This window comes from Eucalyptus grandis, chromosome 1 (assembly GCF_016545825.1).
Source record: "Eucalyptus grandis isolate ANBG69807.140 chromosome 1, ASM1654582v1, whole genome shotgun sequence".
Classification (NCBI taxonomy): Eukaryota; Viridiplantae; Streptophyta; class Magnoliopsida; order Myrtales; family Myrtaceae; genus Eucalyptus; species Eucalyptus grandis.
In genome coordinates, this window is record NC_052612.1 from 2,351,250 (window position 1) to 2,378,471 (window position 27,222).

At 40.6% G+C, this 27,222-nt stretch overlaps 4 protein-coding genes and 1 long non-coding RNA gene across 6 annotated transcripts; 2 read left to right on the forward strand and 3 right to left on the reverse strand.

Moving 5' to 3' along the window:
- Positions 1-485: 485 nt before the first annotated feature.
- On the reverse strand, positions 486-3,226 carry LOC104440960 (signal recognition particle 14 kDa protein). The gene is made up of 4 exons (XM_010054302.3): positions 3,106-3,226; positions 2,114-2,207; positions 1,886-1,995; positions 486-1,025 (listed from the first exon to the last, which is right to left on the reverse strand). Exons 1-4 carry the CDS (start codon positions 3,106-3,108, stop codon positions 879-881), a joined length of 354 nt encoding a protein of 117 aa, XP_010052604.1. The 5' UTR covers positions 3,109-3,226; the 3' UTR covers positions 486-878.
- Positions 3,227-4,586: 1,360 nt separating this feature from the next.
- Positions 4,587-10,762, forward strand: LOC104439408 (anthranilate synthase beta subunit 2, chloroplastic). 2 transcript variants are annotated; one of them, XM_010053300.3, is made up of 9 exons: positions 4,587-4,731; positions 6,664-6,839; positions 6,926-7,086; positions 8,120-8,190; positions 8,334-8,371; positions 8,476-8,586; positions 8,985-9,084; positions 9,715-9,850; positions 10,476-10,762. In XM_010053300.3, exons 2-9 carry the CDS (start codon positions 6,725-6,727, stop codon positions 10,578-10,580), a joined length of 837 nt encoding a protein of 278 aa, XP_010051602.2. In that variant the 5' UTR covers positions 4,587-4,731; positions 6,664-6,724; the 3' UTR covers positions 10,581-10,762. The 2 variants fall into 2 exon arrangements, with proteins under 2 accessions (XP_010051602.2, XP_010051037.2); XM_010052735.3 differs by having other exon boundaries at positions 6,682-6,839.
- Positions 10,763-11,034: 272 nt separating this feature from the next.
- Positions 11,035-13,853, reverse strand: LOC104438442 (pentatricopeptide repeat-containing protein At4g01570). The gene is given in 3 exon segments (XM_010051927.3): positions 11,035-12,479; positions 12,482-12,982; positions 12,985-13,853. Coding segments are annotated over 3 exon segments (2,400 nt in total). The 5' UTR covers positions 13,745-13,853; the 3' UTR covers positions 11,035-11,340.
- A 4,131-nt stretch (positions 13,854-17,984) lies between these two features.
- LOC120288360 lies at positions 17,985-19,247 on the forward strand. The gene is made up of 3 exons (XR_005546677.1): positions 17,985-18,024; positions 18,106-18,186; positions 19,199-19,247. It is a non-coding gene; the product is annotated as an uncharacterized LOC120288360 (long non-coding RNA).
- An 11-nt stretch (positions 19,248-19,258) lies between these two features.
- On the reverse strand, positions 19,259-26,266 carry LOC104430123 (2-isopropylmalate synthase 1, chloroplastic-like). The gene is made up of 12 exons (XM_039302299.1): positions 25,468-26,266; positions 24,410-24,623; positions 24,248-24,328; positions 23,134-23,226; positions 22,973-23,059; positions 21,765-21,865; positions 21,577-21,610; positions 21,410-21,484; positions 20,494-20,577; positions 20,272-20,406; positions 19,729-19,874; positions 19,259-19,642 (listed from the first exon to the last, which is right to left on the reverse strand). The coding sequence occupies exons 1-12, from the start codon at positions 26,217-26,219 to the stop codon at positions 19,495-19,497; spliced, it is 1,950 nt and encodes a 649-aa protein (XP_039158233.1). The 5' UTR covers positions 26,220-26,266; the 3' UTR covers positions 19,259-19,494.
- Positions 26,267-27,222: the final 956 nt, after the last annotated feature.

A 27,222-nucleotide genomic window follows, 5' to 3' on the forward strand; every position in this document is an offset into this window, starting at 1 on the left:
GCAGGCTAGCTTTTAAGGCTAAATTGCAAGAAGTATCTGTCTTTCAAAGTACGAATATGTGAAATAATAAAGAAGAAGATGAAACAATTGATCCATAACGACGGAAGTTGTAAATTTCTTATATCTGACTAACGACAATTATTACTTTTCATATATACCGTCGGACTAAGGAAAATTATCACTGAGTCGATGCTGGCTGAAGCTCAATCATCTGGAAATATGAAAAGATTGAAAGAGATTGCAAGCCATAAATCTTTTTGCAAGCGTCAAAAGCGATAAATGAGGCCATCTGATCGTTCGATTTCCAGAAACACGTGAATAAAATGGGAAAGAGTAGAAAACAGAGAGACGTTAACAAGAGTAAACAATGGATAGCCATTTAGGGTTTGGGAAGTCAGGAGGGAGCTCAAAACCGAACTGAATAGCCACAGACACGGGCATGCAAGAAAAAAAAAAGGACCTGCATAACAATCACTGCAGCGAAGAGAGACAACTCAGACAGCCTACTTCAAAAGATGAAGCTGATTGCAAAACGTCGCAGAAGCAATCAAAATGCGCGATGTACAATTTCCTGAGCCCAAGAAAGAAGCATCAAAAAGCCGTAAGCAGTCACTCAGAAGATGAGATGTTCAAAAACTCCAGCTATTGAAATATTGTAATCAAAGGCTGCCTGACTGAAAAATCCCCAGAGGCTTCAAGCATTTGAATCTCAATGGCTAATGTACTTGTATTGACAAAACTTGATGAAAAAACAGCTTTCGCGGCCCTTGTGACATCTTCTTCGACCATCCTATACTTCTTCAACCATCCTATACTTCTGCAGCTTTTGTCTTCTCCTTTAGGGAGCAGTCCTGCGTACCTTAATGAAAAAATGGCTTTCACGACCCCTGGCGTGCCTTCTTTGACCCCGCTCCTTCAGCAGCCTTTTTCTTGTCCTTCCTCTCCCTCTTCTTTAAAGCAGTCATGTGTGCCTTGAGAATCGTGGCATAAGAAGCTTGAAAACGCTGATGATCTTTAGCTCCTACCTATTTATACATTATAATAGCAACAATTACGGCAATATCAGTCATCAACTCCTCACTAGAGATAGAAAGGATAACATAACTCGAACTACTAACTACTCTTTGGAGAACCAAAAGTGTCATCCAAAATCACATAGAACTCAAGGAATACTGGTTTTTGATCCCCCAAAAAGAGTTGACAGATGGAAATTGAAAGTACTCTTCTAAGATATCATTGTAAACCATCAAGCATTTACTGCTCTCAACACTCTTTATTGTGTTTATGATATGATCCTCAGACAGAATCTTGCTCCTATTTGAAGAGGATTAATCACATCCAAAGAATCTTCTAATAGCATTTGGATCTTGAAATAGTTTTGCTGTGTTGTGTGTTGTTTCTTTCCAATTCAGGGGTATTCCCAACAATTTGTGACAACTTGCTAACCAGATTTGGTGATCTGAAAAGAAGTATACAAGATAGGACAAACTAAATAGTATTTGCTTCTTCTGAGTAATCACACTGAGAGGAACAAACAATTGTTATCCCAGACAAAGGCTTGAAACCACATTACATGCCTAGAAAAGTCCTCCAATCCAATGTAACTTAGTTATTAAGCAGTTCTCAACTGACGGTCAAAATGGAGCAGGTGTAGACGCATATGTCTATGTATATCTGTATAAAAATAATTAGTAGCCCATTCCAAGCACGATGCAGCCTGCAGCCTATCTTTTCTGACCCAGAGAAATGCCAGAGATTGCATTTGGTTGAACTTACAGATTGCACCAAGGAAACAATCATAGAAAGGATCAAATTGCATGCACGTGTACACATGCATCTCTGTGTGGGTGCGCACGCATGAGAGAGAGAGAGAGAGAGAACATACCGAGGTAGATATAGTCTTTTTGCCGTCAGTTGCACGTATGAGGCATCTGTACTCAATTGACTCACCGGCAGTTTTTAGCTTATTCCTTTGAACCTTAGACTTCAAGGACGCTAAAAAACGGCAATCACCACACTCAAATCAGACATGTCCGTCGTGCCAATCGCAAGAATAACCGACAAACCAAAAAAAAAAGCGGAATCATCCAAAGTCACAGAAGTTAATTCATACATCGTTTGAGAGTAACCCAGACAGAGCCCTGCTCCGTGCTTCTCTCGTACATGCTAGTGAGCTCATTCAAGAACGGGTCTGGCTGCAGAAGAACCTAAAGAACAGGAAGCAGGCACAAAATTAGAGAACCAAGAAAAACCCCAAACGAGCATATCACATCACAAAACAGCAGGCGCTGCCAACTCAGACAACCCAACACCCAGCACACACTCCGCAGCAGACCTAAGGCTACTAAAAAGATACGCATTGTGGCACCGAAGGCACTCAATAGCTCTCCGAAATCAAAACCAATCTATCTCGCAATCGTCAGCGATCGATTTGAAAGTTGCCTGCTCAATCGCTTCAGTTCATGCAATTGCAGGGATTCTTTACGCAGCAGCCCTATATAGTTTACTAAAAAGATACAGTTTACTAAAAAGATACGCAGGCTCAATCGCTTCAGTTCGTGCGATTGTGGGGATTCTTTACGCAGCAGGCCTATGTAGTCTACTAAAAAGACATGCACTGCAACACCAAAGGCACTCAACTGCTCTCCAAAATCAAAACCAATCTATCTCGGAATCGGTAGCGATCGATTCGAAGTTGCATGCTCAATCGCTTCAGTTCGTGCAATCGCAGTGACTCTTCACCCAGCAGGCCCATATAGATTTACTAAAAAGACACGCATTGCGACACGGACGGCATTCCACTGCTCCCCGAAACTCGTTCGACACGAACTCAAAACCGATCGAGCTAGCGAACTGAAGCGATAAAGCACGCAACTTTCGAATCGATCGCTGACAATTCCCGGACAGATCGGTTGCCCACAACACAGAATGTCATCGCGAAGCGATCCCACCAATCAAACGCGCGAAGGAGGAGAAAAAAAGAGAGGCGACGGCGCGAATCGGAGCGGCGATGCGAGAGGACGGCGACGAAATTGACCATCGCGATTCGCCGATTCGCGACACCGGCAGGGCGAATTCCCCGAAGGGAGAGAGGAGGGGCGGTACCATGGCGGAGGATGCTCCGGGAAGAGAAAAACCCTAACTTCGTCTTCCTCGCCGCCGCGTGCTGGGGCAGCGATTTTGCTTCTCTCTCTCTCGCTCTCTCGCTCTCTCGTTCCGATTCCGAGTCTTTCTGAGGGGAGACTCGATCGCGCGTATCTAATTTTATCTCATCTTCCGTTATTATAGTAAAGATATTTTCTTTTTTTCTTTTCTTCGTACTATTCTTTATTTCATTGAAAATAGATTTGTTTCGTAAAAATATTTATTTGTATCGTTTAACATCATTAATCGATAAAAAAAATATTTTATTATTGATAATAATTTATGTGAAAATATTTTCATGACGATAAAAGAACTTCTTGTTCAATTTTTTTTTTTTTATGGGCGATGCAAATGATTATTTTTCATTGAATGAATGTGCTCTAAATGCATTGAATTTTGTTAAATAGAGTCACTTTCTTTTAAGACAAATTGAAAGTTCAAAAATAAAATCTCAATGATAAAGTATTTGTAATCGATAATTTCATGCATAATTCATAATTCTTGATACATGATTTGATATTTTTATTCAGATATTTTACTTAGATATCTATAGGATAATAAGGAGAGTAAAATAGACTTATAATTACTTCCATTCCATGTAATACAACATGGTGTAGAATGAAATATTATGGTTAAAAGTTATTAAATAGAAACAGTTTCTAATATATTCAATTTTCCTCGAAACATGACATAGTAAATGTTTGATAAGTATAAAGAGAATTTATATATAATGCGAATGAGCCCATAATGTTCGATTATTTTCCAAATGATATTATCATTTCCAAGTGATATATGTCTTCTTCAATTTCGTTAGTATCGTCACTTTCAAGCTTTTTTTATTTTTATTTTTTTAATGTCCAAATGATTCCATAGCCCTTTTGTCCATAGAAGTTGCATGTGCAAGAGTAGAGAAAGCAAGTGTAATAACCATAAATTATTCTAACCAAAAAAAAATACGTACGAAAATTCATGCGGAGCATGGGACTACCATATTAGTTAATCGAGTAATTTTAACTTTTAATGAAAAATCATAATAAATTAAGAAAACAAATTAATAAAATCATGAAGTGTACTTACCATATGGCTGTCTGAGTCTTGCTTATGCATTGTTTCTCGTTGCAATTCAAGTTTAGTAAGTTTGCCAAAGGAAAATATTTTGACTATTCATACCCATGAAATTTTCTTTTCAAATTTCATTTCCATCACCTTTTCTTCCTTCCTTTTTTTTTTTTTTTTTTTTAAACCCAGAGTCACCCAACCATTATAAATCCAGTCAATTGACTCGTTTTCTATTTACAAAAAAAAAAAAAAAAAAATTTTATTTTTTCTTTACAATTTAAAAAAAAATTTTGGACACGACACGCACATGGATCCCAGTCCCACTAATCGCGGCAATTCTCAATCAAAAAAAAAAAAAAAAATTTAAAAAAATCAAGATCAACTCAAAGAACCGCGCGGCCATTCACCCTTCAATGAGAGAGCCACCCACGACTACTCCTCCGCCGCCATCCCGCCTCGACGCCTCCGCCGGCGGCCTTTCCCCGGCAGCCCATCGCAGCCGCCCCGCCGCTCGTGCCGCCATCTCAGGTCATCCCTCTCTCTCTCTCTCTCTCTCTCTGGCTGTGACATGCTCTGTGAATCTTTCGTGGTTGGTTGTTTGATGTGTTTGGGAGCTGGATCTGTTGCTTTAGTTTCTTCAGTGCAGGCATTAGAAAGAAATTTAGTTATGCATTCGTGGGGGTTAGTCGAGCCAAAGGATTCGCATACCGTTTTATGATAAAGGAGAGGTCTTTGTTGTGCGGAGGGCCTAATGCCTGCGGGGACCGCGCAGGAAAAGCGCTTGCCATTCGTTGGTTATTAGGAGCATCCTGAAAACGTCCGGGTCGGGCAGGCATTTTACCAGAGATTTATATTGTATCAATCTACCCTTGTGGGGCACCGTGGGTTGGTTTCCCCGGGGATGGGGAATGTGGTCGCGGGTCCTGCCCTGCTCCTTGGTCGTCTCTGTGGCGGCAGTGAATTCTGGGTTGGTTCAAAATGGGGAAACGGTCGATGCATTTCGCTCATTCTGGCATTGTCGGCTCTTGTGCTAGTGTGGATGTCTCAGAACTTGGGAAGCGGGCACATGGTCTTGTTGTAGTTTTTGGGTATGAATCAAGCCTGTTCATAAACAATGCATTTATTGGTATTTATGCCGAGTGTGGCGGCATTCTTGGTGCAAAGAATATGTACAATGGGAAGACATGCAGAGAAGAGACATCTTGAGCTTTAGTCGTGGTTGGCACTGATCAGCATGGGAAAGCTGAGGAAGTGTTGGCAATTGTTCGATAAGATGGTTACTGCTAAATGCATTTGCTTTGTGTAGCTGTCTCAAATTAAAGAAGAGAGGTCCTCATTTTTTTTTTCTCAATTCTATGAACAAGGGCTATGGCATTAATCACTATACTTGCTTATTGGATCTTTTGAGTCATTGGGAACATCTTGACGAGACTGGGAACCTCGTCAATCAGATGCCATTTCAACATGATGGATCTACATGGATAACTTTTTTCAGTGGCTGCGAACAATATGGTTAACCAAAATGGCAATCGGAATTGCCAAACAACTATTAGACCATAAGGAGAAGATTTTTCAGTTTACGCACTTCTCTCCAATATCTACACTCATGTTTGCAATGTCAATGGGATAAATGTAGCCAAAATGAGAAAGTTGATGGCATTAATGGAAGTAAGAAAGATGCTTCTATGTGGTTGCATTAGCATTGTATAGGAAAACCAACTATTGTACGTGGGGAGACAACTCATCAATGAAACCTGATGTTTGGCTTGCTCAAGAAATTAGATGGATAGAAGAGAAGAAGAGGCTATGCCTGGACATAGTTCAGTTTTGCAAGATATGGAGCAGCAAGTGAAGGAAAAACAGTTTAGATAAATATTATTGAAGTTGTCATTTTTGTTTTCGCACATTGGGTCATCTTTGCTCGTGACTCTAGTTGTAAAATGAGGCTTAATGGTTTCACTTTACTTCTTAGTATGGTTGGTTTGTAGGATTTGTTTACTTTATTGGATGCTCTATTTGGTGTCAATGTTGCCTCTTGTAACATGGATATCTGGCTTAGTCAAGATGGATTTACTTCTCATATCCCAGTATCTTATTCCACTTTTGAATCTATTTAGAATAAAGATAATGAGGAGCGAATGTTGGATGAGAACGATGCTGACTGTTTTGTGTGCCTTACCTTTAAAATGAAGAACTATATAAGGCAGTGTTATAAAAAGAAGAACTATATTAGCACAAAATCAGAGAAAACATTTGTCCTTTAAAGTTTTTCCTTGTATGTTTAGAAAAAAAGGAGCAATGAAGAACCATATAAGGCAGTGTGAAAAAGAAAGAACCATATTAGCACAAAATCAGATTTGCCATCTGTTCTTGAAGGTTTTTCCTTGTATGTTTAATAAAGAGGCAGTGATTTGTAGGGTCAATAGCATTTGCTTCCCTATCTCAATTAGAACTATACAGGCTTTCTCTACTGTGCAGTGCACACACAATACACTCACCACCGAACTCCAATTCCATCAAGATGGCTGCTGCTGGGATGCCTCACTGCTCTCTCAAGTACCCAAAACCTTCCTTCTCTCATAAACCCCTACAGAATCCTCACCTAAATCGCCTCTTTAGGACCACCCTTACCTCAAGTATGTAATCTTTGATCACATTCTACCATCCTCTGCTTTTCTCTGTTATTTTATAAACAAAACTAAGTTTTCCTTTTCATTTGCAGACCCGCGTTTTGTGGCACAAAATAAAAGAGAATTTGTCACAAAGGCCAGATCTTTATCTAATTCTGAGTTGAATTCCAGGTCTCCAGTGTCCATTAGAAAGAGTGATGAACCAATTATTGTCATTGACAATTATGACAGTTTCACTTACAACCTTTGCCAGGTAATTTCATTTTTCTCTGGTTTTGCTTGAACAGAGAAAAACGATAAACAGAGAAAACAATAAATAATATTTGGTGGCCTCAATTTTACGTCAATTGCTGGTTTTCGTATTCACATCTAACATTTTGTTAGGAATTTTTTTTTTTTTTTCCTTTTCATTGTGAGACTGGGGTGTGGCTTCATTTGAAGGAGCGTAGTTGGTGAAACTGGATGCATGTGTGTGCACGCGTGTGTGCTTGTGTGAGGTAGGGTTTCCAGGCCTTTTGATATCACCCAATTTCTCTCATCAACTTGTGAATATGCCTTCTCTCCCATCTCAATCGGGTAATTATCAAAAGAAGAAGCCACTGAGGCTGGGCCCTAAGGGGTTTGCTTTCGCTAGGACTCCATTCTTACAAGTATGCTTTTTTGCTCTGTAGTTTGATATTGAGTGTTGACTCTTGACCACTTCAGTCATTCTTGGGTGGCATTGTGGATACTGGATGGTCTAACTCATCCATCATATGGTTTAGTTGAAGAGACCGAAAATGGCAAAACCTGGAGTTAATTGCAGTTGCGACGTGGAATCTGCATAGATTTTGTTCTTGTCAGTATTGAACTGATGCTAGTATAGTATATGCATATGGTAGTCCATTCTCTAAGACATTCTTGAAACTCACATCCGCCTTTTGCTGGGTCAATCATGGCAAAAAATTTTGTTAGATGAAAAAAAGATGCTTCACTGAAATATTTAACATGTTAAAGTAGAAATCTGGAAGCTTTTCCACTTGTAAGGTGATTTCGATGTAATATGAGGTCTGTCCTGAGCAAAAGAAGCATTCTATGAGTCTTAACAATGAGTTGCTATTGAACACAAGCATCAACCTCATATTTCTCTCTCTCTACGTGCGCGCACAAAGAATCCATCTGCATGCAAGCACTTAGCTGTGTTTAGGAGGTCATTCATGCAATTGCAGAATGTAAGAGCTCTGCAGGTGGATACTTGTGATGCAAATGTACAGCAATACTTATGACCTTCTGTTGTCATTTTTCAGTATTTGGGAGAGCTGGAATGTAAGTTTGAGGTTTACCGGAATGATGAATTGACTGTGGAGGAATTGAAAAGGTAAGAAATTTCCTTTTCTTCTTTTTAGTTAAGATATAATAGCGTACCACTTTTTATGGCACAACAGGCCTTTCTGATCATTTGATTGATGTGCCTCGCTTGAAAGGAGCACTCTTTTAACTGATAGCTTCCACGTATTGTAGCAAAAAGCCAAGAGGAGTGCTTATATCCCCAGGACCAGGTTAGAGCTTCTATGATATGATTCCATTTGATCAAAATGCTGGCTATTTCTTGAAGGTAAATCAAAGGGAATATCATACCTATGCCATGGCATTATTGTTGTAGGCACACCCCAGGATTCTGGAATTTCTTTGCAGACTGTTCTTGAACTAGGCCCCGTGGTTCCACTCTTTGGAGTTTGCATGGGTCTACAATGCATTGGGGAGGCCTTTGGAGGTGTGTTTTTTGAACAAAAGCATGTGCTTGTGGCATATCTATTGGATCTTTATTTTGATAATTGCTTGTTTCATGTAACCAAGAAATATTTCGTGTAGATAAATTCTTATTTTGTGCAGTAAAGCACATTTTTGGAGCCTCTAAAAGCAACTTTTAGTGGCACGAATTATTATTTGTGCAGGATCTTGAATTACCTTGCTTAATTCAATCTCAAGTAAAATTAAACAAGTTATTATGCTGCTTTATGCTTTCTCTGCACAGAATTTGGTGTTTGTCACCAGTGTACTACTGGCCACTACTTTCTTTTGATGGAGAAAATGGTTCTAGGTGGCATCTGAACTTTTTGTTATATTTATTGGTGATATGAAGCATTTACAATGTGGCATGTGGTGCATCAGGAAAGATTGTGCGTTCTCCTTACGGTGTGGTGCATGGAAAAAGTTCTCTTGTATATTATGACGAGAAGGGAGAAGATGGCTTATTTTTTGGATTATCAAAGTATGTCTGCATTCCTTCTCTAGCATTTTTATTCTACAAGTATAGCTGGGGCCTATTCTTCTGTCAAGCTATGAGATGGACATTTGTTGGTCAAATGCAACTCTGTGCATAGTAGAATCAGTGCTTTTGATGTCCTTTTTTGGCAGAATCACTTTCTTGTCAGTGTTCCAAACTGATATTATACATAAATCTTCATTTTATTCCCAGTTCCCACATAAAGAACAGATTATTCATTTATCGTGTGTAAAACAGCTTCCTTTTGTGTATAGCTAGAATCAGCGCTTTTATGTAAAACAGCTCTGAGATGGATAGTTGTTGGTCAAATGCAACTCTGTGTATAGCTAGAATCAGTGCTTTTGATGTCCTTTTTTGGCAAAATCACTTTCTTGTCAGTGTTCCAAACTGATGTTATATATAAATCTTCATTTGTCGCCAGTTTCACAGCTTCCTTTTGTGTAGCGACCTGCTCTATTGTGCTTGCAGCCTTGAGCTCTTGTTGACGGAAAGTTGCTCTAATACCACGTTGATGGCATTCTGTATTTTAACTTCTCAATTGCAATGACAGATCCTTGTAATGGTGTATAGCAAGAAAATCCTAGAACCTCTACCCATTCCCCTTGTCTTTTGCAGCCCTTTTACTGCTGGTAGGTACCACAGCCTTGTGATTGAAAAGGAGAGTTTTCCTGGTGAAGTTCTGGAGGTCACGGCATGGACTGAGGATGGACTGATTATGGCCGCTCGTCACAAAACTTACAAGCATCTCCAGGTCTCTCCTCGTCTCTCTTTCATTAAAAAGATTTCTGACTTATTTCAAAACTCGGATGATGTTCTCTTGGTTCATGCTTATTTGGCCCCACCTTCCACTATGTGGGATAAACGATTAATAACTAGTGCAATCTTGTCAGTGTGGGTGGATTTTTGGCATATGTTTGTCAACGATTTATCCTTTTTCTGCACGTGTGTTTGCTTGACGGCATTATTAGATGTCCTACTTTATGATCTACATGCACGCTTTGATATTTTTAGGGTAAGTCCTGTGCTTTTAGATAGCGTTCATTAATGCTCATTGCACTGAGGCTTCATAAGTATGTCTCTGCACTCAATTCATGTTTAATGCAAACAGAGATTTTAGTTTGTTGACCACAACATGTTGTCAAGATTAAACATTATGCTTTCCGGATTGTGGTGACTACCTCTGATGTCTAGTCTGTGTGCAGTGAAGGGGTTGATATTATTCATCTGTGTCATGTAATTTTTGGACCTTTCTCTTTTTGTTTAGTTGTGCTGTGTCGTGTTATTCCATTGTTAATATGTTGATACATCTCCCAATGTTGCTAGTTACTCTTTACTACAACTGCAAAAACCATATCGAGCTGACATGTGAATTTCAGGGTGTACAATTTCATCCAGAAAGCATCATAACCGATGAGGGCAGGACGATTGTTCGCAATTTCGTCAGAATAATCGAGACCAAAGAGGCTGAAGCTCAGAAGTAGAGGAGACTCCTGTTGAAGAATGTTGCATTGTTGTTCAATTTAATTGACTCAGTTGGACATTTTACTCCCTGTATTATCCAACAGGAGGTAGCCTATTGAGCCACTTGTGTTTTTTACTTTTTACTTTCTTTTATAAACCTGCGGCTCTCGTAATTCAAGTTTTATCTATATTTTTTTTTATCTCTATCTGTGCATAGTTCTTGCTCTAAAGTTCTATCGATCAACTTAGTGATATTAGTAGTTCATTACTTTAATTGAAAGATGTTCACTTGATACATAGAAAGCACAACGTACTACTGTGAAAGGTATATAATCTCCTATGTAACGACTGAGAAGCTACTCCCATTATTATCATCAAACTACTAAAATGACCAACCTTTTGGAGAAGTTTACTTGAAATAATCCTTTTAGGCATGGACTGTAAAAGGGTATGCAGACTGCCAAACGTAAACTCTTATACGCAAACCAACTTTAATAGTTTCAAATGTATGACTATCCAGATCAATTGTGATCCAGGAAAAGAAAGAGAATACACCAAAGAATGATCCTCCGGACAATAATAACCATCTCACTAGAAGTACAGTTTACCACTAGAACCTTATAAAATAGTCTAACTCAAACTTGTCTGCATTACTTTCAACATCTAACGCTAAATTCAAACGATGCGTGAAACATTAGGTGATCTCTCCATTTTCATGAGCAAAGACCGGGAAGATAGTTCAATCACCTGCGAACCAGACACCCCGAGAAAGTTTCCACATTAACCAGAATCATCCCTATCCATGCGCACCATTGAAGCCTTCTGATACCTTAGTTTTTCGATCTCCCTCCCGAGAAAATCCAAAGTCGTGTCGGTCACATGGTTAGGAGAGACCCCGGCATCGAGCATCATTTTCAAGAACTTATATGCATCCTTCAGACGCCCCGCCTTGCTGTGCACTTCGATGAGCGTGTTAAATGTCACGACGTCAGGGCAAATCCCACTCATCCTCATCTGCTCGAAAAGCTTGCACGCTTCGTCAATCCTACCAGCTTTCCCCAAGGCGTTAATCAGCGTGTTGTACATCACTACATCTAGGTAACCCCCGTGCTTCATTAGCTTGTCCAGGACCACACTCGCTAGGTCCGCTTTCCCCATCTTACCAAGCCCTTGAATGATCACGTTGTATGTCACAATGTCTGCGGGGCAGACCCGCTCGCCCATCTCATTGAGAACACCCATCGCCTCGTCAAAATAGCCTTTCTTGACAAAGGAGCTCATCACGGAGTTGTACGTGTAGCTTGTCGGGTCAACGCCCAGGTCACTGAACATCTCAAACAACTTGCAGGCCAAGCTCAACTCTCCTTTCGCTAGAAAGATCGATAAGAAAGTATTCACCATGTCCATATCTAATGTGCCTGCCCCTTGGCCTTGAACCCGCAGCCCTTTCAAAAGCGAAAACAACTGAGGAGAATAATCCCCGGACTTCACTTGACTGGCCAACTGATCCATGTATGGGGACGATGACCAGTCATCAGATTCTGCAGATGAAGCCTTATCATCTCCCGTTCCAGTCTCTTCCGAACCCTCCTTAGGCGATGTCTGCAAGTCAGGAGGAGAACCCACCAAACTCAAAATTTCAAGGAAGCCACCTCTAGATGGGAACATCGGTGTGCAATCCTTTCTTTTGCTCTTATGATGCTTCATTGCGGCTTCCATATCGGCTTGCCACTTGAGAACACTTGGGACCAGATTTCCATCCCTAACATGCTTCATGAGCATCTCCGTCCCGTCCCACCAACCCTGCTTGTGAAATCCAATCAAGAGGGACGTTATTGTGACCAGGTCCACAACGAAGCCTCTGACTTCCATTTCTTGCACCAGTTTAAGAGCTTCCTCGAGCAGACCTTCCTTACAAGCTGCACCGCGACAATGCTATAAGTAATGCTGTCCACAAACTGACCCTTTTTCTTCAAGTCGCAGAAGATTGTGTATGCACCCTGGGCCCTTCCATTCTTGAATAGTCCATCAATGAGGATGTTGTATGTCCAGCATGTTGCCCTTATTCCATCCTGAACCATCTTATCAAAAAGTTGGCATGCCTCATTCACTCTCTTCGCCTTAAGAAGTCCATCTAGGAGAGAATTGTAAGCAATCACATCTGGTCGAAATCCATTGTACTGCATTTCGTCAAAAATTCTGGCAGCATCATCAATGAGGTACGATTTTGAGCAGCCTTGAATGAGAATCCGATACGTAAAGGCATCGGGGTCATGGCCAGACCCTTTCATTTCCTCCCACACGATCAGCGCATCTCTGACCTTGCCGGCCAAGCAGAGCGCCTGGATCAAGCTATTGTAGGTGCACAAATCGGGCCCAAACGATCCCAAACCCGAACTACTCGCCTTCATCTCCTCAAAAGGTGCAGAGAAGTCGGCAAATCGCCCCAACACCCGAACGCATGAATACAAATGTTATAACCCCAAGCATCCAACTCAAACCCGTCCTTCCCTCTCAATTTGTCAAACACCTCCCTGAACTCCGCTCTCATATCCGCCTTCCTAAGCGCGGCAAGCAGCTCATTGCACGCGACCGTGCTCGGGACCGAAACCGCCCCATCTGAACCGTCCAAGAGCTTACAGAAAATCGACAGCGCCAGCCCTACCTGGCCCTTCCTGACGAGCGCGGCGAGCACCGAAGTATACATATGGGAATTCAGCCTCATGCCGAGCTCTTCCATGTGATCAAGAATCTCGAGAGCGGCATCAAACTTGCCCGACCGGATGAACGCGTCGAGGAGGAGCTTGAAGGTCCAAGAATCGGCGACGACGCCGTCCTCCTTCATCAGGCGGAGGAGGGGACGGACCTCCTCGAGCTGGCCGGCCCGGCACATGACCCAGAACAGGTGGGAGTACACGCTCGCCGTGTGTTTGCCGAAATGCGCGAGAGAGCGAGACCACGTGAAGAACTCGAGCTTTCTCGACGGGTGGAGGGACCTGTGGGAGAGGATGTGGCGGAGGAGCGAGCCGGTGACCGGGACGGCGTCCGGGTCGAGGTTGCGGGTGCCGGACTGCGAGAGGGTCTTGGCGATGGAGGCGACGAGGAGGGTGTCGGCCAGCTGGTGCGGCCGCGAAGAGGGTGGCTTCTTGGAGGCTCTGAGCGCATGGCGATGATGATGATGCATTGGGATGAATGGCGATGGCGGTGACGACGACTCGCGAGTGCAGTCATCACAAGGAATTCAGTTCGGCTCAGGGTGCGCGAGTGAATTGAAAGCTGTTGACAGAACCGAGTGTTCTCGTAAAGAGCTTTTGCTGGAGGGGGAGCTTTTATGGCATATTACCTAGGCTGAGCGCGGTTCCCGGTTCCAAGGGGGACCGGTTCCGGAACCGGAACTGGTTACTTAGGGCAGAAAAAGGTCGACCTTAGATTTTCTAGTGACTTGTATGTGATGTTCTAGTTGAAGTTTGGCTTCGGCTTCTAAATGAAAGTTGTAAAGGACTTCTTGGAGTATAACATACTCAAATTTGGGACAAAACAAACAAGTATAAGTGGGTGAAATCGTTATTCTTTGGAAAGACTGGATCTGGAGATTTTGGGACCGACCCTTGATGAATGCATGGACTGTAAAGCAACCTTTTTGTCGAAATTTCACTTTGGTTTATTAACAAAAGTTGTAAAGGACATCCTGAGGTACAACATATCGAAAATTTAGAGAAAAAAAACAAGAATAGGTAGGTGAAATTGTGGTCCTTTGGAGATGGTTAGATCTGGAATTACGGTACTACGAACAGGGATTTTAACCGTCCATATTTAATTATCTAGGAAGAATTTGACTTCGATGTTTTCATGAAGTATCTACCTTATGGTCTTGGCTATCACATAGTCGAATTTAATAATTTTTGAAGGTCATTTGGGTATTTAATCATAAATTTTTCTAAAACTGTGCAATCTGATGTGTTCGGATCTTGTAAGTTGCAATGCGTGGACTATATCATTTTGTATGAGGTTCTTTTGGAAATATGTTCTGCATGAAATATATTTCTGCATGAAATATCTTTCTTCATGTCTTCCCTACAACATATTTAAATTTCGTAATTTTTTTAGTTCATTTTCCTATTTAACCAAAAATGTTTCAAAAACTGTGCAAGTAGAGAATAGGAAAAGTAAATCGATTTTATCTTTTAATCCAAAATGAATTGGACTACGATTTCTTCATGAAAATTGTACCTCTAGGTCTTAAATACAACGTGTCTAAATTTCAGAATTTTATGAGTTCATTTAAGGGTTTAATCGAAATTTTTTTCAAAATTTGTACCTCTAGACATTCTTGTTCTAGTAGTGTTTTATTTCTACTTCCTAGTTTGCTATTTGTTTTGAAATTTCTAATTATATTCTATTATTGTTGTGCAGTGCGAAGTTAATGTATCAAGATAACATGTCAATGGGAAGTTACCGTGTAGTATACACGTACATTATAGTTTTTTTTTGGTAACGTGCGCATATGTTATAGTTTTTTTTTTTTTTATAGTAACGTGCACGTACGTTATAGTTTTTTGGATAACATGCGCATATATTATAGTTCAAATTTGAAAATAAAAAAAAAAAAAAAAAACCTGTTGGAACCTGGAACCGACCTTGGAACATGTGACAGGGTAGGTTCCAGTTCTCGGTTCTTCCGGTTCCTCATTTTGAGGAACGGGTAGGTTCCGGGTTCTAGGTTCCAGACGGAACCGAACCGGGAACCTGGAACCGCTCACCCCTAATATTACATGCGGTTAGATGGGTGGGTCAGGTCGGGCTTGGATCGGGTCGAAAATGAATCAACCCATATTTGATCAATTTAGGTCCCGTTTGGTTGGACTTTCTCAAGGGGTTTTGGAGTAAAATATTTTGTGTTTGGCATATGTTTTTGAATGCCCATTTGCCCAATGCCAGCATTCCCAATGCTGAAAGCTCAAAACTGGGGTAGGGCTACTTTGAGCATTGGGTATTTCGGAGATGCGATTTCACTGTTCACCGAGTTACTGTTCATCATCTCCTCCGCCATTCGACTTCTTCTTTGCCGTTCATCTTCTTCCTTGCGGTGGGCGGCGCTTAACCGCGAGCGGCCAGATTTGGCCACCGGGAAGCCTCGCCTGAGGTCGCACAACCTCAAGCGAGGTGGCCTGAGGTCAGGCGACCTCGGGGCGTCACTTGGGTCGCTCCGAGAGGCCAGATCTAGAGGTCCTGTGGCCAAATCCTCAAGCCAAGCTTCGGCCTCAAGTGGCCATGGCGACTGCAAGCTTCGAAGCTCAACCTTCAAGTAGTTGCTTCGAAGCTTGGCCTTGGTGGCTTGAGACCACCTGCAAGCTTCAAAGGTCAAGGTAAGATCCTCAAGCCAAGCTTTGAGCGGTCATGGTGGCTGCGAGCTTGAAGCTTGGCCATGGCAGCTCGCGACCACCTACGGCATTGCCTGAGGCCGCTTGACCTTAGGCAGCGCCGCCTGAGGTCCGCTTGAGGTCCAATGACCCAAGCGACACCTTGGGTCGCACTTGAGGTCGCGACCTCAGCTACCAGATCTGGCCGTTGGGAGGCTAGATCTGGAGGTCCAGTGGCTAGATCTGGCCTCCGCGACCTCAAGCCGCTAAATTTGGCGGTCCAGCAGCCAGATTAGCCATTCAGCAGTCGCCGGCCGTCGGATTTTATTTTCAGACTAAAAAAAAAAAAAAAATAGCAAAAGCCAATAACAAATGCAAGTTTTGCCAAACGGTGTTTTTGCTAAAGTTATTTTTCAATACTACTTGAGATTATAATTTATCAAACGCTGTAACATTTTGGGAAGCCCTATTTGCATTCTCCCAAGACATTTCCCCAAAGTTGAACCAAACGGGTCCTTAATCCGTTATGACTCATATTCATATAGTGTAAATCAAATGACCCATACCCGACTTGACCTATATTCGACCCGACCCAAGACCTATTAATATTCTAGGAAAACCCATCTCTCGCTATATGCTAATTAGACTAAAACTTCAAATTAAAATAAAAATAGTAAATAAATAAAAAAACGTTTAAAAAAATTATAAATTAAAATTTATAAAGAATTAGACCATGCACATGTTTCTCTTATTTGATGTGAATACATTATTGAGTAATTAAAAACTATAACATGAAATTTTTTTAACTAAACCTAAAAGAGCTCATTTTTATGATTTTTTTATATATAAAAAAAAAGTATTGTTAAAACACTTTTATGCAGTACAAATTTAATGGAATTTTTTTGTAATTATTTTTAAAATATATTTTTTAAATCGATTTTTTAATTATTTAAGAATATATTTGTTAATTATTTTTCTTTTTAAAATATAATTTTTAATTTTTGATTTTTAATAATTATTTTCTTGTTTTTTTTCTTCTTCGGCCGACAATCGGCCACAAGCGAGATCAAGCCTTGCCCGATGCTAGCGAGCTCGAGTCTTACCAGATCTAGTGAGGCCAAGGCTTTGCCGGCGTTAGGCGAGGTTCAATCTCGCCGATTTGGCGAGGTCGAGGCCTTGCTCGACGTCGGCGAGCTCAAGTCTCACTAGATTCGGTGAGCCTCGAGCCTTGCTAGGTGTCGGCGACCTGACAAGCTCGAGCCTTGCCTCGCTTGTCGCCGACCGCCGGTTAAGGAAGGAAGAAAGGAAGAAAAAAATAGAAAAAAAAATTGAAATATGAAAATAATTATAATTTTGATTTTTTATTTAAAAAATATAAAGTTAAAGAGGGAAAGATTGTGTGAGGCTTTAGTTGAAAATTTAGAAATAGGTTCTAATTTCTAATCCACTTGACATTTTAAATGGATCGAAAATGGGTCATAAGTTCTAACTAATGTAAATCAACTCACTTTTTTAACTCATTTTTAGTTGGGTTTTTAAAAGCCTCTGACTCATATACAACTCATATAACTAAAATATGAGTCAAAAAATGGGTCAATGACCCATTTTGACACCTCTGCTCATTGTTCAGAACCCTTCGCCGATCTTATAAGAATCATTTGTTTTGTTCCCTGTTGTGCTCGTTTCGTACATTTCCCTGAGGATATTTGCAGCTGCATTTCATTATTTACTACTGTCGGTGTCGCTAGCTTTTAGTAACAGGAATGCTGCTGCTTGCACCCCCTATGGTGGATGAAAAAGATTGATTAATGGGTTGTATGAAGCTTCAGAATGTTACGAAATCCTATTTGTTCTTTGATTTTGATATTTTTAACCTTGATTTCTAACTAGATCGGGGAGAGAGTTTCTCTATGAAATTCTGGGTGAAGTTATCAAGGCAGGTGCCACAACTCTCAACATACCCGACATTGTGGGTATTACTATGCCTGAAGAGTTTGGTAAATTGATGGCAGACATAAAAGCGAATACACCTTGAATAGAAAATGTTGTCATTTTCACACACTACCAAAATGATCTTGGTCTTTCGACAGCCAACACCATAGCGGTATGTGGAAATTTTCTCTCCCTAGTTTGATGAAAAACTTTTAGTGAGCATTAACTTATATATTAGTACCTCTGAATTCAGGGTGCATGTGCTGGGGCAAGACAAGTGGAAGTGACAATTAATGGCATCGGTGAAAGAGCTGGAAATGCTTCTTTGGAAGAGGTGACTGTCGGCTCTGGCATGGATATAAGGCATGGATATTTGATTTTCAATGAGTGATTGTGTACATGAGGTGAATGGATCTGTAGGAAGGTAGGATGGTCGTAATCAGGCAGATTTTCTTTGGATTGATGATTCTAGTGCAAATGACACCATGAACAACAAATATATTTTTGTTATCAACCTGAAATTATTTGATATAATCAGTTTATAAATAAGGACTGTAATAATGTTTCCAGTTATTTTATGATGTTTCCTTAATAGAAGAACTCACGGGCACTTTAATTTTCAGCGTCAATGAAATTATCACAAGTTCTGCTTTTTGATAAGCAATATTTATAGAGAAAAGGAGCTGGGTATTGTATCAGTACATTTGAAGAATGCTGGAAAGGATGCCTAGAAAACAAAAGGGGGAAAAATGGAAGATGTACAAGCATGTGTACTGTTAATTCTATTTTTCTTGCTCCTTTCTCTTTCTTTAGTTTTTGCAGTTCTGAATGCTTCATGTCATTTCGATCATACTTTTCTCTTAGCATGCATCTTTCACTATTGAATGGGAACTGAATCATGCTGGAATATATAAAGTTTTAACTCATTCCCGCTGCATAGCAGCAAATGATGATCAATTCTTAGACTGTAAGATAAGAAAAGCTTGTTTGATGTGATCTGGACACATAGAGGCAATGTTCAGAAGCTCTACCAAGAGACTGAGCTCAATAATTGGATTTAGGGTAAGACATATGGATGACCTTAACCTACAGAGGTGTGGTCAGATTTGTAAAGATAAGATTTGAGTATTTGTATCATAATGAGGACCTACACTAGCTAGAGAGAACCAGCATAATAAGTTCTATGCATGTCATTGGTGCTTGTACTTATGATTATTTAGTGTCAATGTCTTCCTGTTTGTTTCCTTTTGCTGTTTGGTTGAAAATTGTCTGGAGTCCTTTTCTGTTCTTGTTTTGCTAGTCTTCCTTACCTTTTGTCTTTTCTTTTAAAAAAAAAAAACTTATAGGTGGTAATGGCCTTAAAATGCAAAGGGGGGAGCATATTGGGAAGTCTTTTTACACTGGAATCAATACTCGTCATATTGTCATGACTAGCAAAATGGTATATAATTTTGACTTAATACATTTCTTACCTAAATCAACTGTACTTCTGATATCTGTTCAACAATTTTAGAGATAGAAGGGTACTCGAGCTTGCATGTACAACCTCATAAAGCTATTGTTGGAGCTAATGCCTTTGCTCATGAAAGTGGCATCCATCAGGTTAGTGGCTATGAACATTGGGTTTGTGGTGTCTTTTCACCTAGTTGTCGGGCATGTTTACACAGACACTGGGCATCTCTGTAGGAACCTCTGAGGGAGTCAGCTCCATGAAACCCAACAACTTGTTCAATGCTCCAATATAGGCCCTCACACTTGAAACTGCAATATCCATGCTCGACCCAGTACCACTGGCATTCAAACAATAAATACAATAACTTGAAGTTTACATGAAGTAAACCAACATGGTTTGTAAACATATTAAACACTCCTGTACCTGAAGGTTCGGTGTATAGTCTCCCCAGTTAAAGCATGCGTAGACGTGTGATTGTTTTCGCCACGGATCAAAACTCGGGTTGTGGCTATTGCGTCAATGCCCTCTGTCACGGCGGTCATGGAGTACTCGAGAAGCGTTGCAGGTACCTGTTCAGCATGATGCAAGACCACACCTGTCAGTTCTGAAACTGAAAGTCAACCCTCAAGAAAATTAATTCCAATATTGTCAACTTTATTTGGTACCTATAATTTTTTGCAATGTTAATTTGATAATAAACTAATGATTATACTAAACCCCAAATTTGAAAGTACCTAGATGAAAAATATATTTTCAGTGGTTACTGGAAGCAGCTTTCCATACCTGGTTATGATGACAAAATTCAAATGTGTTCTCCCTATTTATTCCTTATTAAATTAACACTACAAATATCCCACTTCTAAGAAAATGATACTACAAAAGTAAAATAACATTTGGTAGAGGTATTCTTTAAACTGACTTCTTAATACAATATGAGTGTAATAGAACCAAATTAAAAGTTCAAACCTTAACAATTAGGTCAACAGCCTTGTATGTTGAATCCACAGGTCCAGTACCAACAGCACAAGCAATATGCTCTTTCCCATCAGCACTGATAAGTTTCACAGTTGCCGTCGACAGACCAAGAGTTCCACATGTAACCTGCATGGCATTTGCTATGATTTTCTAACCAGACGGATTGGCATTGGAATCACCACAGTATAAGCTGGAAAAACTAGGCAGATATACCTGTAAATCATGAAGCTTCCATACAACCGTTGGTTGGAAAACTTCATCAAATACCAGGGCTCTTATGTCAGCATCAGTAACTCTCTGGCACACAGCGCAACAAAGAATGCAGTCACATAACATGCCATCCTAAGAGCCAAAAAAAGCAAGCATACAAAACTACAACTCGCAAAGGGGATGAACTTATTATTGTCTTTCCATATGAAAACTTTGCATCACTTATGCAGCTTACAGGTCTTACTACTCAACATATGTTCAGCCACAACTATAAAATGCCTGCAACTAGGTGTTAACTACTCAAGTCTAACTCTGTGTACTCGTACTTTCTTGTCAATGTCCACTGTTCAATTGCTGCTTAATCGTCTCCACAGATTCAAGAGTTCTGCCATTTGTAAAAGGTGGGGGATGGTCTCTAAGTTCTTTTTGACTTGGTATTCATGCTACCAATGATGTGCGTATTAAATCTATGTGCATGTATGCTGAGACAAAAGGAGTACAAAATGGTTCACATTGCAGTAACATACAGCAGGCCTGAACCAACCATCCAGTGAACTAAACATGGCAAGAAACAGACTTAAGCTATCCATTTTGCTCTGACCACCTTATGGATTCACGAGGACACAAAGAAGATTATAAAAACAAGATAATCGTAAAACACTCTAAAATAGACCCTTGCAGTGATGGAAGGGATAGGCAGCAGTAGAGCCCACTTTCCTCTTACCCAGAGAAAAAAAAGTTGCAATCATATTTTCTATGATGTTCTGTTTTGCATTATTCCAACCAAGGTTTGAAAAGAGTGACACCATGAATATGTATAACTAACATAAATGCAAGTAACAAATTATGAAATAGTCAAATTATGGAACTATTCGAATCCAGTAAAATCAGAAGGTCAAACATACAGCATCTTGCCCACCTTTTTCTGCTCAGCTACTGCCTTAAACCGCCAGAAGATACTGTCCAGTTGTTCAACATCAATATCATAACCAAGCTGAAGAGGGCAGATAGAACGTGAGACAATGATCACGATAAGGAAACTCACAACTAGGGCAAACATGTAGTTGTTAAACAAATGCTGCCTACCTCTACAAGTTTCATTTTCAAAGCATGGCGCCCACTGTACCAGATAGATTTGCCAAGAAAGAGAATAAATTTAAGACATATTTGAATATGTAAGAGCGAACTTCAAAACTTCAACAACCCAAATGCACAAAGGAAGTGACATGATTCTGTGAGGGGAAAATAACACAATCACCACAAAAACACCTCACCTCAATTTTCCAAGGACAATACCCGCTTCATTAGCTCGCTCAAGTCCAATATCGTCAGGAGATATAATTTCATATGTACCTTTGTGTTTCAGCATTCCGTCCTATAGAGAGAAAAAAAAACACTATTAGAGGCAATATCATCAATTTTTTCTCAAATATATTTAGTTGTCAATTGGAATGAGAAATCAAACACAAACTAAAATCCCAAGAAATTAGAGAGATTACTTGAGATATTTAAGTTTTATACTTATATTTTCAGCAGCGACCCAGAAAATGGACACATTTGGCAATTTTCCTTGCGTTTAAGTTTTCTGAAAATTGAAAAGAGTCTTCTTCAAACTAGGAGACAAACAAAATGATATTCTCTTTACCAAAAAAAAAAAAAAAAAAAAAAAAAAAAACAAAACAAAATGATATTCTCAATGTTTTCGAATAGGAATAACAGAAAAACTAAAGACCCATTTGGTTCTTGAAAGATCTAAAGAAGTTGCAGTTCCTAAGATTCTTACCATGGCTCAATTAATTTCTTCAAAAGTGATGTTCATTATGCAAACGTTTGGATCAATCTACAGACCATCTATTTCTGATTGGACCATTTACAGCCTCACTGCCGTGTTATTCTTGTTGTATTCCTTTCTAGATTGACGAATCCTCCGTTATCTATTATACATATTTAGATTGTGCACTGCTCCTCCAATCATATCCACCATTCATAACCACATTAACAACCACTAAACGTCAGTCTCTACAAAACCTAAGATAGATCTCCTAAAAATGCGACCAAAGCTTAAATCAGCTCCTTCAAGTTTAGTGGCTAAAGAAAACATCATCTGGAACAGAGAACAAAAGCCAGAAGAATAGTATTTACTGCTTCTAGAATCAATGTCTTGAGGTAAAAATGTCATAGTTAAACTCCGCATCCAGCAGAAAACTAGGCAATAGAATAAAAGAAGATTTGACTGGGCTACGTGAGAAGACCAAAAGATATCAGTTTAAGCTCCTTAGTTTCAGCAGGCACCGCAATTATAATGATGGCAAAAGTTTTCGCACCATATAATAAGTAACCAATAAGGAGATTTATCCCAACAAGGGCATTAACAGTTAAGCATCTAAAATGAATTGCTAGAGAAATTACTAAAGAAATTATTGAAGAAAAGTAAGCAAATAGGTCAAAAGAAGCCACAAACTCAAAGTTCATAGCCACTGACCTGATGGATGCCACTTTCATGGGCAAAGGCATTAGCTCCAACAATAGCTTTATGAGGTTGTACATGCAAGCCCGAGTACTCTTCTACCTATGAAATTGTTGAACAGATATCAGAAGCACAGTTGATTAAGGTAAGAAATGTATCAAGTCAAAATTATATACCATTTTGCTAGTCATGACAATATGACGAGTATTGATTCCAGTGTAAAGACCTCCCAATATGCTCATCCCTTTGCATTTTAAGGCCATTACCACCTATAAGTTTTTTTTTTTTTTTTTAAATAAGAAAAGACAAAAGGTAAGGAAGATTAGCAAAACAAGAACAGAAAAGGACTCCAAACAATTTTCAACCAAACAGCAAAAGGAAACAAACAGGAAGACATTGAAACTAAATAATCATAAGTACAAGCACCAATGATATGCATAGAACTTATTATGCTGGTTCTCTCTAGCTAGTATAGATTCTCACTATGATACAAATACTCAAATCTTATCTTTAGAAATCTAACCACACCTTTGTAGGTTAAGGCCGTCCATATGGCTTACCCTAAATCCCATCATTGAGCTCAGTCGCTTGGTAGAGCTTCTGAACGTTGCTTCTATGTGTCCAGATCACATCAAACAAGCTTTTCTCATCTTACAGTCTAAGAATTGATCATTACTTGCTGTGATGCAGCAGAATGAGTTAAGACTTTACATATTCCAGCATGATTCAGTTCCCATTCAATAGTGAAAAATGCATGCTAAGAGAAAAGTATAGGCGAAATGACATGAACCATTCAGAACTGCAAAAACTAAAGAAAGAGAAAGGAACAAGAAAAATAGAATTAACAGCACACAAGCTTGTACATCTTCCATTTTTCCCCCCTTTTGTTTTCTAGGTATCCTTGCCAGCATACTTCAAATGTACCGATACAGTACCCAGCTCCTTTTCTCTATAAATATTGCTTATCAAAAAGCAGAACTTGTGATAATTTCATTGACGCTAAAAATCAAAAAGCGCCTGTTAGTTCTTCTATTAATGAAACATCATAAAATAACTGGAAACATTATTACAGTCCTTATATATAAACTAATTATATTGTATAATTTCGGGTTGATAACAAAAATATATTCATCGTTCATGGTGTCATTTCCATTAGAATTATCAATCCAAAGAAAATCCGCCTGATTACGACCATCCTACCTTCCTACAGATCCATTCACCTCATATACACAACTACTCACTGAAAATCAAATATCCATGCCTTATATACATGCCAGAGCCGACAGTCACCTCTTCCAAAGAAGCATTTCCAGCTCTTTCACCAATGCCATTAATTGTCACTTCCACTTGTCTTGCCCCAGCACATGCACCCTGAATTCAGAGGTCCTAATATATAAGTTGATGCTCACTAAAAGTTATTCATTAAACTAGGGAGGGAAAATTTCCACATACCACTATGGTGTTGGCTGTCGAAAGACCAAGATCATTTTGGCAGTGTGTGGAAATGATAACATTTTCTATTCCAGGTGTATTCGCTTTTATGTCAGCTATCAGTTTACCAAACTCTTCAGGCATAGTAATACCCACAGTGTCGGGTATGTTGAGAGTTGTGGCACCTGCCTTGATAACTTCACCCAGAATTTCATAGAGGAACTCTCTCTCCGATCTAGTTAGAAATCAGGGTTAAAAAAGTCAAAATCAAAGAACAAATAGGATTTCGTAATATTTCGAAGCTTCATACGACCTATTTAATCAATCATTTCATCCACCATAGGGGGCGCAAGCAGCAGCATTCCTGTTACTAAAAGCTAGCGACACCGTCAGTAGTAATGCTGAAATGCAGCTGCGAAGATCCTTGGGGAAATGTACGAAACGACCACAAGAGGGAACAAAATAGACGATTCTTATAAGATTGGTGAAGGGCTCTGAACATTGAGCGATCACAGTAGGTCATGATTGCAAATTCACTGGGATACTCACATTATCCGTGAGTATATGCAGCAGTACGCTACTCCCGAATGAAAAAACCATGTCATTGTGCTCTAGATGGAGTAGAAAAGTCACTTATCTATACCCATTCACGAATGCAAGCATCCATACATAACACCTAGAAGAAGGAAATAACCTGCCCCTAGTGCACCACTGCCTGTGGCCTTCAAATTGACTGGGAACTACTAACTAGACAGCAACAAATCAAATGATTAACAAACTCGACGCTAGCAGGAAGTTCGAGAATTAGAAAGATCCTTTTCAAGTTTTAATTTGTTCATTTGAAATCTGGGTTCTTCTCTTTCATTTTTATTTACTTATTTTTTATTATTTTTCCCTCTCTTTTTTTTTTTTTTTTTTTTTTTGATTTCTTTTTTTTTTTTTATTCCCTTTCATCATTCCTTAAGTCCCATAGGTTTGATGCTGTAGAATCTGACCCGTTTTCTCATTGGGCGAAGGGTACGAAAGATTGGTAAGTCAGATCACAAAGGCCACGCAAAGACAGGAACTTCGGAAACAACCTGCCAGCATCCTCGGGGCTGAACTCGACATCATTGCAGCCCAAGCTCCGGGCGAAGGCCACCATCCTCCTGGCAATGTCGATCACCTCCTGCTTGCTCTTCCTCAGCTTGTACTGCATGTGGATCGCACTGGTGGCGATGAACGTGTGGATCCTGGGCCGCCTGGCGAAGCGGACAGCGTCCCAGGCGGCCCAAATGTCCTTCTCGTTGCACCGGGAGAGGCCGCAGATGACAGGGACGTAGCCGTGGGGGTCGACGGCGTTGCCGACCTCGAGGGCGATGGCCTTGACGGCCTCGAAGTCGTCCGGGGAGGCGGCGGGGAACCCGGCCTCGATGATGTCGACGCCGAGCTTGGCGAGCTGGCGGGCGATGTCGAGCTTCTCCTTGGAGGTCATGGTGGCGCCGGGGGACTGCTCGCCGTCGCGGAGGGTGGTGTCGAAGATGCGGACGTAGTTGGGGTCGGGGATGCGATTGGGGATGTACTCGGGGCGGGGAGGAGGAGCGGTGGTGGGGCCCTCCGGCTGGGGAGGAGGAGGAGGAGGAGCGACGGAGCATCTGATCACGGAGGAGGAGGCCCGTTGCGGGGGAGGACGGGAGGCAATGCGGGGGAACGAGACGGCGGCGGGACACTTCGGGGTCCGGCGAGAAGAGGAGGAGGAGGGGCGGAGCTTGGGAGCGGCGGTGGCGGCGGTGGCGGCGGAGGAGGAGGAGGAGGAGAAACTAGGGATGACGAAAGTGGCAGCCATGGCCATGGGGAGGAGGAGGAGACGAAAGTGGAGACAGAGATTTGGGGAGTGAGTTAAGAAGAAGAAGAAGAAGAAAGGGTTTGAATGCAATTGATTAATCGCCCGCCACCCCCACTGTGCACAAGCCGACGTGGCCATTCGTAGTCCAAGTTTGAATTTTGTTCGTAAGTGATTAGCAAAACATCAAATATTATTGGAGATGCAAATCGGTTAAGCTCTCTCACCTTTTCTTTGCTGGTGATGTTTTTTGGCCAAGCTGATTGGGCCTCGGTGGCTTTACTTTAAGAGAGGATTGGATATTTTTTCTTTCTGGAGTGGATTGTTGCCTAACAAAAACAAGAGTGAGATATTTCTTTCTGGTGGGTCTCCGTCTCTTCGCAACAACATTTTACTAGCTTTTGGCTTTAATGAAGGCAAGTTTCCGGTTCGGTATTTGGGTGTTCCTATTATATTGGCAAAGAGATTGTATTGCTCTGATAGATTGTATTACAGCTAGGGTCCAGTCTTGGGCTCACCAGGTTTCTTTCTTTTGCTGGAACACTCCAACTCATAAGGTTAGTCTTACATTCTATTCAAGCCTTTTTGGGCTAGTGTGTTTACATTGCCTACCTCAGTCATGATAGACATTGAGCACATTTTGAGATAATTTCTTTGGAAGGGTTCTTCTCTTGGCCGTGGTGGGGCAAAGATCTTGTGGGATGACGTTTGTTTCCCAAAAGCTGAAGGTGGTCTAGGCCTTCGTAAATTGAAAGATTCTAATAGAGCAGCCATGCTTAAATATATTTGGATTCTCTTCATAGATAAAGAATCTTTGTGGTGCCGTTGGATCCATTCAAACTTTTTAAAAAATGATAACTTTTGGTGTTCTTCCTGTCCTACTATATGCTTTTGGGCATGGAAGAAAATTTTGCTTTTAAGAAGGGATTTCCGTCTTTCTTTCTTTGGGGAAATTGGAAATGGTCTCTCAGTTTCCTTATGGCATGAGCATTGGCTTCTTTGTGGCCCCCTA